This window comes from Arachis ipaensis, chromosome B03 (assembly GCF_000816755.2).
Source record: "Arachis ipaensis cultivar K30076 chromosome B03, Araip1.1, whole genome shotgun sequence".
NCBI lineage: Eukaryota > Viridiplantae > Streptophyta > Magnoliopsida > Fabales > Fabaceae > Arachis > Arachis ipaensis.
The window spans coordinates 57,512,853-57,522,934 of NC_029787.2; the positions used below are offsets into that span (position 1 = coordinate 57,512,853).

The window sequence follows — 10,082 nt, forward strand, 5'->3', positions numbered from 1 at the left end:
TAAAAGGTTTTATATCATTAATATATTAAAATTAAACACATAAAATAAAAAGTAAATTAATCTATCTGCTTTTAAAAGTGTATACAAATTTAATATTTATACCATGTTAATATTTAAAAAAGAGCACTCGTTTCTTAAATTTCAAAAATATTTTGAAAGGTCAATGGTTAATTTGTTAAATTATTTTCTAAGGGACTAATGTCTCTAAAATAAACCATTGCTAGTTTAAACCACTTAAATATGTAACTAATTTCGTGAAAAAAAAAAACATTACCGTGTACATGTAGTATCATAATATATCATATTTAATTCATGTGCACACTTTAAAAGAGTAAATGCTTATAAAAAAGAAGAAAGGTTACTAAAGAGTATACTAAAAAGTAACACGGATGATATGTTTTTTAAAATCAAATACTATATGTTAGCTTGAACTTATTTAAAATTTGTAACTGATTGTTTCATAAAAGATATAGTTATATTATACTACATTATATTCAATTCTTTGTATTTGTATTTGTATTTGTGCAATATAGGTATGCAACGAAGCAGGACCATAGCACTGTCAGGGCCATTGGATGGAAGAACAATGCATAACAAAATGGTAACTGGGAAGGTGTTGAAGTTGTCTGGTCCTCTTGATGGGAAGATGAATGAGAGAATGATGTATGCAAATAGGAGTCCAATAATGGCTCATAGGCCTTTGGTTGAAGGGAGGTTCTTGGGCACACTAAAGAGTCCTAGACTTTCTAGTACTGGTCCTATTGATGGAAAAGCTATGGTTGATAATAGGAGTCCAAGGCTAAGTAGGCCTCTTGATGAAAGGGTTGATAGCCCAATGGGTTATAGTCCGTACAATAAGGCTAAAGGCGACTCTGATTGTGATGATGATTATGGACTGTGGCCTACAATGTTTGAGGATCTGAAACCCACTTGAGTATTTTTTTTATTCCGAGTAAATGCTTAAATTAGGTTTTTGGATTTTATGAATAAGACTCTAAACTTCCAAGAAATCAAATTGATCTTTCCAAATTAACTCACGTGCACATGTTAGTCCCTCTCTCATTCTGTATCTTGGCATCGTTTGACCCATACTATGTGAACTATTGAGTTTTATGCAAGATGAAATTTTAGAAGACTAAATTCTTACTTAAGATCTGAGTGACTAATTTTGAGCATTTACTCTTTCTGTTTTGCTTCTTCTTGAGTGCAACTTGATGGTGAATAACAGTAATGTCTTCCTTTTTCTTATATATATACACAATAATATAGTCTGGATTGGAAAAAAAATTCTCTCTTGTGGAAGAAAATAACCAGTAACATTATTTATATTTTTTCTAAAAAAAAAAAACAAACAAGAAAATCTTTTAATAGTGTATGTGGTAGCTTGTTAAGAATGAATTACGTAGATTTTGTTAATTGATAACGAGTCCATAAACTAATTTATGATAGGACTGTGTAAAAAAAAATCTAAATTTTGGATTTTAAATCCAATCCAAACCAAACTATTTGAAAAAAAAATTAATTTTAAATAAAAAAAAGTCCAACTAAATTGTATTTATTTTATAATTTGATTTTTTAATCCAAAACATTTAATCAATCTCAGATCCGGATCAAGATCCAGATCTAAATTAAGATCCAAAATTAAAATAAAAATCCTAATTTTAAATTTGAGACTCTAGTTCACAGGCAGCCTCGCTCTCTTCCTTCTTGGTCTTCCCTTTTCTCTTTCTTTAACATGTTGTCTTTGCCGCCGGCGTTTATTCTCTCCGCTGCAACTAGCACCGGGGCAAGTAGCTGAACACTTGAACAACCTCCATCGGTCCTGTCTGCTCCATCATGATCGTGTCCCTCATCGTCGACGGTGCTTCCCTGATGCGGATTTTTATAAAACTCACAATTCGGCAATTGCACCAAATCGTATCAAGTGATACCACGGGAGTGAGTTATCATTCTCACGAGGATTAACGGACTGAGCACACGAGAATTAATCGATTTTTCTAACTAGACAATTGCAAATTAGGGTTTCAGTAAAATCAAATTAGCAAAAACAGAAGATTAAATGAAAACAATTCATAAACTGTTGAGAAAATAGTATGGATGGGATACTAAGCTTATATTCGTCATTAATCATGGTTGTTCAGTTCAATTTTTCTAACATTTCTTGTAACCGAATTATTTCATCAACTTTCAACATAATAAAACTCAAATTCAAGTATAAATTCACAGTCCAGCCATCACACAACATTAATACATTTATTTATCACAAAAAATACCAAACTGTATCTTTGTATGACAACCACCAAACTGAAATACTAAGGAAGCTTTCTGAAATACAATCTAAGCTTAGGATTGTATAATTTTTCCTTTTCATAAAATATTTAGGAAAAGACAACGGAATAGTGCGAAGATAATATGAGATGTTGGAAGAAAGAAATTAAAAGGATAGTTATAAAGAGAAAAGAGACACAATAAGAACTTGTTGAATGTCTGTCTGCTGCCAAAGGTGCAGCAGAGATATAGTGGTAAGCGCACCCAGAGTAGCTTCTAGAGGTAAAATCTTATATACTTCAGCTGGGAGAACAATGCCTGTAAGTACTTACAGAGGTTATGTTTGGCATATTTCAGCTAGAGGAGCAGCGCTTGTAAGACAGAGGTTCTTACAGAGGATATGCCACTAGAAGCCATACCCGAACAAATGGTTGCTGGGTTGCGTCGGGAACGGGTAAAAACCGACAGATGAGCTCATTACCTATACTAGGAATAGACATGTATCATACTTGTTTGCGCATATTTCTTTGTTATATGTTTCTATGATTTGTGTGTATGTGCTTCTTGATTTATTGTTTCTATATGCCTTTGGTTGTTAAAGTTTGTATGTATCCTGTGGTTGTTGTTGTTGGATAAGTATAACATAAAATGAACCTAACTTACTATCCCGACCCTACCAAGGACTCTCCAGTTCTTACCCCTTCCTTTATTCCTTCCGATGGAGACAGGGATTCTATTCTATGAGCTTCTACATCCTTATATATACGAGGATCCGGTATTCCATAGTTTCTATATAGTATTTGCGGAGCCTCGAGTACGCTTATACGTGTTACGTGACCATCCTTTTCAGCATCCTATAGACACCCCGTACTTCGACCCAGACATATCGTATGAGTTTTCGCTATCGTGGCTTCATCCAGACGCATCCCACCATCCTTTCCCAGATGGACCTTGACATCTTATTCCAGCATAGCCAGTGGACTAGGTAGTTCCTGAGTTTGAGCTTGTTGAAGAGTTTGTTCCTTCACATTATCCTGATTGGGACCTTCTCTCCGAGCTGATGGTATCATCTTTGTTAGGTACACATTCAGGGAATCAGTCAAGACCTCCAGTAGAGGGATTGGATCACATACCAGCGGACGGACCTGTGTTCGTGGGCGACCTTGTACACATAGATAGTAGTAGTGATAGTAGTCTTAGGAGTTTCCCTGAGGTCATAGTAATTTCTGATGATGATGATGAGGACCCAGAAGAGAATCCGGAGATAGTGGAGATCTTGTCTTTAGATAGCTATAGTTTGGAATAGCGCCCATGGGATATCCACATTCTATTGCTGTAGCAATTGACACTCTCCTTGCCACCAGTGCTGAGCTTCACCCACTAATTAATATGTCGCAAACTTCACGAATTGGTTATCCGGAATATGCTGAGCTTGCAACGTACACTCCATAGCTTGGAATCAGTTGTCTGCTTCAGTAAGGTTTGTTGTTCCCTTGAAAGTCGGGGGTTAATGATAAACCACTATTTTATGGTTTATAATGTGTTTAATTGTGTGGTTTTATCATGATCTTTACCCACTTATTCATATGATTAACATGCATTTATATTCCCTTCCTAAAATTATTACATGATTGAAAACTTGCTTCCTAAGAGACTTTTAATTACGTATTTTAATTCTCCTTTATTCCATTCGATGCCTGATCTGTGTATTAAATGTTTCAGGCTTTATAGGGCATGAATGAGTTGGAGATTGGAAAGGAAGCTTGCAAAAATGGAAGGAACACAAGAAATTGATGACCAGCGAGAAGTGACGCGGCCGCATGGCTCACACGACCGCGCGAAAGAGAGGAAATCGCAGTGACGCGGCTGCATGGCTCACGCAACCGCGCGGATTGGAATAGCACAAGTGATGCGGAGGCGTGGACGACGCACCCGCGTGGCAAGCAAAACGCCGAATGACGCGTCCGCATGAATGACGCGATCGCATGACGTGCGCGATTTGCATAATCTGCAGAATTCGCTGGGGGCGATTTTGGGCCCTGTTTTGACCTAGTTTTTGGTCCAGAAAAGCAGACTAGAGCCAGAGAACATGCAGAAACCAAAAACAACATTCATTCTACACAGTTTTTAGTTTTAGATCTAGTTTTACTCCTCCTCTAGGTTTTCTCTCTACATTCATAGTTCTTAGGATTTTATTTCTATTGCTTTTTGCATTGGGATATTGAGAAGAGTTATTACCTCATCAAGACTTCGTCATTCTAGTTCGTTTTCTTAACTTGGCTTTACTCTTCCATGTCCTTTAATTTACTTAATTTTATTATTAGATTATTTTAGAATTTATTAATACAAGAATTACTTTTATTTTTAATTGATTCCTTTGAGTTTTATTTATCATGTCTTCCTTTAATTCACTTTCTTATGTTATGAGTTCTACATTCACAATGAGCGAGTAGTTCCCTAACTTGATGGGGAGTTGATTGAAAGGAACCCTTGAGTTGGGATGCTTAAAAGAAAAATTGTAATTAGGTTTATTGTTGGGATGCTCTCTAGTCACTGACACTAATCCTTTTCAATTGAGCGGATTGGAACTTGTGAAGAGAAACAGCATTCCAACTTGTTTGACCTTCCCTTACCTAGTAAGGGATAACTAAACAAAACAACCTTCAATTATCAATTAATCTTGAGAGTACTTCAACAAGAATATGGCTTCTAACTAATCTACTCACAGTCAAGGCTTTTATTTAAATTATTTAATTTCTCTAATCTAATTTCCTGTTTATTCAACTCAAACTCTTTTTGAAAATATCTGATTAATAAAATAGCACACCTTTCTGCAATTCGTTGGGAGACGACCTGAGATTCATACTCCCAGTATTTTAATTTTAATTTTTGTGACAACCCTTCTAAATTGATAAGCGGATTTCTGGTTGATTAAGAACTATACTTGCAACGCATATCTCATAACAATTCTTAATTCGCCAATTTCTGCCACGTCAGTTAACTTTCAGAAAAGCAGCTAAAGTCTTTGGGACACCACTACCTATGTTATTTCGAGTTCCTCTTTTATTTCCATTTCTGGTTGATTACCATATTCTTTCCGTAGCCTGAGTCGTTGCAGTAGCGCTCGCTTGCATAGTGTTAGCGAAGTTCGTCATCGCCATCATGAATTTAGCATGGTTATCAGTTAATAGGTTATCCTCACTCTCTCTTTTAGTACGTGATTGACCTTGCCTACGAGTAGCCATTCGAATTCTGTCTATACCAAACAATCGATATCAAGGTAATCAGTTTTAATATCTCAAGCTTAGTGCTTCAATTATCCTAAAAAGATACTCACAAACAAGCATACTATGCATATCAAGCAGATATCCTAAATAGCACGAAAGAAAAACAACCTAGAGTATGCAATGAAATTGGTTTGGTTTGAAAGGTTTTGGTATTTTGAGGATTTGACAAATTTGGTAAAATCTTATTTTTAACCAACTTCGGCGAAAATTTTATTTTGGGTACACTATACACTTGGATTTATCAAGTTGTTTGTTGTTTATAATATGCAAACCAAATGTTAGTAAAAAAGAACCAATGACACTTTGGTTCATTTTTAATTTGGTCTTATTCTTTCAACTTAATACTTCTTTCTCACAACACTTGCATTCCTTATGTATTGATATTAAGGGCTTTTGTTATGATTTTTTATTTTTAGGAAAAAAAAATAATTTTACTAAAATGAGGAGTATAAAGTTCGAATTAAAACGCTAAAAAAGTAGTTTGTGGTAAAATATCAAATTTTAGTTACTGTAACAATGTTTCTTGTTAAATACCAAACACGCTCATTTATTTTTATTATGATTTAAGGTTAACAGGTAAAATTTGATGGCTAAACCCGTTTTATGGCTGTGCTTCTTGCAAAATGCAATAAAATAAAACCCATACTTCTAATTTTCATCCCATGCCTCATCTTGAGACATTACCTCAGAAACATTTCCATGTATAAATTGTTCACGACCCCAAACATTTTTGGTTGGTAATTTACCTAGATTCATGTACAAATTAAGAGTGACCTTTTGTGTTTTGTTTTGTTTTGTTTTTTTGGTATTGTTCTTGAGTGTGTTATTTACTTAGCGCTGATTAATGATTGTGAGTGACAGCAACACATTAGAAGCATCTGGAATTCTGGATGACGCATCAGCGAAGTGAATCTCAAATAGCAAACGACAATCGTCGAGAGAACACGATTCACACGCCGCCCACACCATACCACACCAGAAATCACCACCATATCGCCTTAAGTCTCCCAACAATCTCAATATAACTCATTAATAATTAATAATGAATAATTAAAATCTCATCTCATAATAAACTATTCACTGATTGATTTATTACACACCTACCAACATAAAGCCTAAATCTTAGGCACTAGCTCTGCTCAACTCTTTCTTACAACTTGCAAAACAAGACAAGGCAGTGCACAACCAGAATCAACCACTGAGCAAGCTTTTATCGAAGAAAATGTTGACGCTGAAGGGAGGAACAAGGCCGCCATGGGTGAGCCTAGGAGCCTCTGTGTGGGTCCAAATAGCCTCCGGGAACACGTTCACGTTCCCTCTCTACTCCCACTCGCTGAAATCGGTTCTTGGATTCAACCAGCGTCAGCTCACATTGCTCGGTGTGGCCAACGACATCGGCGAGAATGTCGGCTTGCTCCCTGGCCTCGCCTGCAACAAGTTCCCGCCTTGGGCCATCCTCCTCGTTGGTTCTCTCGCCTCCTTCCTCGGTTACGGACTGATCTGGCTCGCCCTTAGTCAAACCCTTAAATCCCTCCCTTACTTGCTGGTAACCGCTTCCTAACTAACTTTTCCTCTAGAATCTTGTATTTCTACAATCATTTTCATTTTCTTTTGAGGTGTGATCCGGGTTTTGCTTCTGTAGTGGTTGTATTTTGCTTGTTTATTGAAAATCTGTTCATCATCATGCCCTTATTCCCTTGGATTGTAGAAATGAAATTTGAAATTTTTTTCTCTTTTTGCCTTCGCTTATGTTTAATGAGCTTGTTATGTTTCCTCTTTCACTTCATTTCTAAACTAGTCTTAAAACTATCTTAAGGTACCCTGCTCTTTCACCATAAATTAATATTTCATGGAACAAATAAATGGAATATATGAATCAGATTCAACGGTTTGAAGGAGAATCAAGTAGACTTGATTTCAACAAGATCAATATAATTTGTACTCCCAACAACCAAATGAACACAATAGGTTTTTCTTTGTTTCATTCTTAAACATTTTCCTTGTGGGACGTGGATTAGTGAATAGTTACATGTTGCATTTTACATCTAGTATGCTTTGACTGGATCTGAGATGGACTAATTATCATTTACACATGTATCATGTCGTAGCTATGGTCTGCCCTCGTTATTGCTGCCAACAGCAGTGCATGGTTAACCACATCCGTGCTTGTAACCAACATGAGAAACTTCCCAGTTAGCAGAGGCAAGGTTTCTGGAATTTTGAAAGGCTACGGAGGGCTTAGTGCTGCAGTTTTTACTGAAATTTACAGCATAGTGCTTCATAATTCTTCCTCGCACTTTGTGTTGTTCCTTGCCATTGGTATTCTTGTTGTGTGCTGCATTATGATGTTTCTTGTTAGGCCTTGTACCCCGGCTTCTGTTGAAGATGCCACAGACAATTGGCATTTTCTATTTATCCAGTGTTCTAGTGTGGTCTTGGGTTTATATCTTCTCGCAACTACAATTTTCGGTAACATTATTTCATTTAGTGGTACACTTTCTTATATTCTGGTGGCTGTGATGGTTCTTCTTCTGATGGCTCCACTTGCAATCCCTTTAAAGATGACGATATGTCCAAGGAGAGAATCTGATTCAGACTCACCTGATCGACAAGTTGGATCCTCCGACTCTATCACTGGAAATGATGGAAAAACAGAACCACTGCTAGCATCCTCATCTGCTGGAACCCTTGGAAGTTTTTATGATCAAGATGATTCATCTGAGGTGGCCATGCTTCTTGCTTTGGGTGAGGGAGCTGTAAAGCAGAAGAAGAGAAAGCCTAAACGTGGGGAAGATTTTAAGTTTACTGAGGCTGTAATAAAGGCTGATTTCTGGCTACTATTTTTCGTGTTCTTTGTTGGTGTTGGCACTGGGGTAACTGTTCTGAATAATCTGGCCCAAATAGGTATTGCACAAGGTGAGGAAGATACCACAACCTTATTGTCAATTTTCAGCTTTTGTAATTTCGTTGGACGGCTTGGTGGGGGAGTTGTTTCAGAACATTTTGTCAGGTCAGTGAATCTATTTTATGTTAAAACCAATAGTTCAGGATTATTTATTTTTTTATTTATTATTTTAGCTCATGTATTACAATCTGAAGATATCAGTCATGGTGACTGGAACTGATTGAAGCTGTGATAACTACCCCTATTGAGATAATTTGAACAGACGAATAAATGAATAAACATTTCGTATTTAACTGGACTATGTTAGAACATATTTGGAATAAATGAATAATCAGTGAATCTGGCCTGTTAATGGATTGTAAAAAGCCAACACAATTGTTTAGACTGTCTTGGAATTGAATGTTATTAGTGAATTTATGCACTGAAGAACTATCATCTTTCTCTGCATCTAATTGATCCAATAAATTATAATATCTGAGAATGATTAGATTCTGTCTCTGCCAATTTCCAGGACAAAAACAATCCCAAGGACAGCCTGGCTGACATTCACACAGATAATTATGCTCGTTGTATACCTGCTGTTTGCCTATGCTGTCAACGGAACCCTTTATCCTGTCGTTGCCCTTCTTGGTGTCTGCTATGGTGTGCAAGTTTCTGTGATGATCCCCACAGTTTCCGAGCTTTTCGGTTTGAAGCACTTCGGGGTATTGGGTAATGTCATGTCACTAGGAAATCCACTCGGAGCATTCCTTTTCTCAGCCCTTCTTGCAGGGTATGTATATGATACCGAAACGGCAAGGCAGGAAGCTCTGGGCCTCATTGCTTCCGGTGCCTCATGTTTGGGTCCAAATTGCTTCCAGTTGACCTTTTTCGTTCTTTCGGGTGTATGTGCCGCTGGCATCATCTTGAGCATTATTCTGACTTGGAGAATCAAGCCGGTTTACCAAATGCTTTATGCTGGTGGTTCTTTCAGGCTGCCTCAAACTTCTTCAAGTCACTGATAAGTAGTAAGGTTTCCTGCAATGAATAAAGCATAGCTTTTCCCTTGGTCTTATTTTTATACCTGTTGCACTGGCGGCTGGTGTTCCCCATTAGTCCAGATCGTTCAATGCATACATTGTTGAGAAAGTGATGAATCAGTAACGTGTTTAGAAAATCTACATCGTTCAAACATTTCTCATCTTCAGGGGACAGGGGACTCCAAATTTTGGCACTTACATAGGCAAGTGTATAATAAAGTCCAGTGTTTTTTGTATTTTATATGTACAATGCTTACTATGGCAAGAGTGTTAGGCTCAAGAGATGATACTAGCCATTGAGAAGTGAGATTAAGGTATATGATATGATATGACCTAATTTTTATGCAATTATTAAGCTCTATATGTATGTCTTTTAGCAAGCATTATGTAGCTTGATATATGAATATTCTACTAAGTTGAATCTATGCTTTATGTACTTTATGGTGAGGTATGTTCATACACTGCTTTGAATTTTAAGCTCAGGTTATTTCTCAATTGTGGGGCATGTTCATGCACTAGTTTGGATTTATGTTCCTGCACTTTTTAGGCAGCTAGACATGAATATCTGGATGATCACATATTATATGTTTTTCATCCATTTGT

The 10,082-nt window shown here is 36.7% G+C and overlaps 2 protein-coding genes across 2 annotated transcripts in view; both read left to right on the plus strand.

The window, feature by feature from the left end:
* The window catches only part of LOC107634458, a 1,876-nt gene extending 877 nt beyond the window's left edge, over positions 1 to 999 (plus strand). The window contains exon 2 of the mRNA XM_016337951.2: positions 534 to 999. Coding sequence (XP_016193437.1) covers positions 534 to 934 — 401 coding nt within the window. The 3' untranslated portion in view covers positions 935 to 999. The remainder of the gene's footprint in view (positions 1 to 533) is intronic.
* Positions 6,410 to 9,961, plus strand: LOC107630533 (protein NUCLEAR FUSION DEFECTIVE 4). The gene is made up of 3 exons (XM_016333704.2): positions 6,410 to 7,101; positions 7,664 to 8,565; positions 8,972 to 9,961. Exons 1-3 carry the CDS (start codon positions 6,778 to 6,780, stop codon positions 9,459 to 9,461), a joined length of 1,716 nt encoding a protein of 571 aa, XP_016189190.1. The 5' UTR covers positions 6,410 to 6,777; the 3' UTR covers positions 9,462 to 9,961.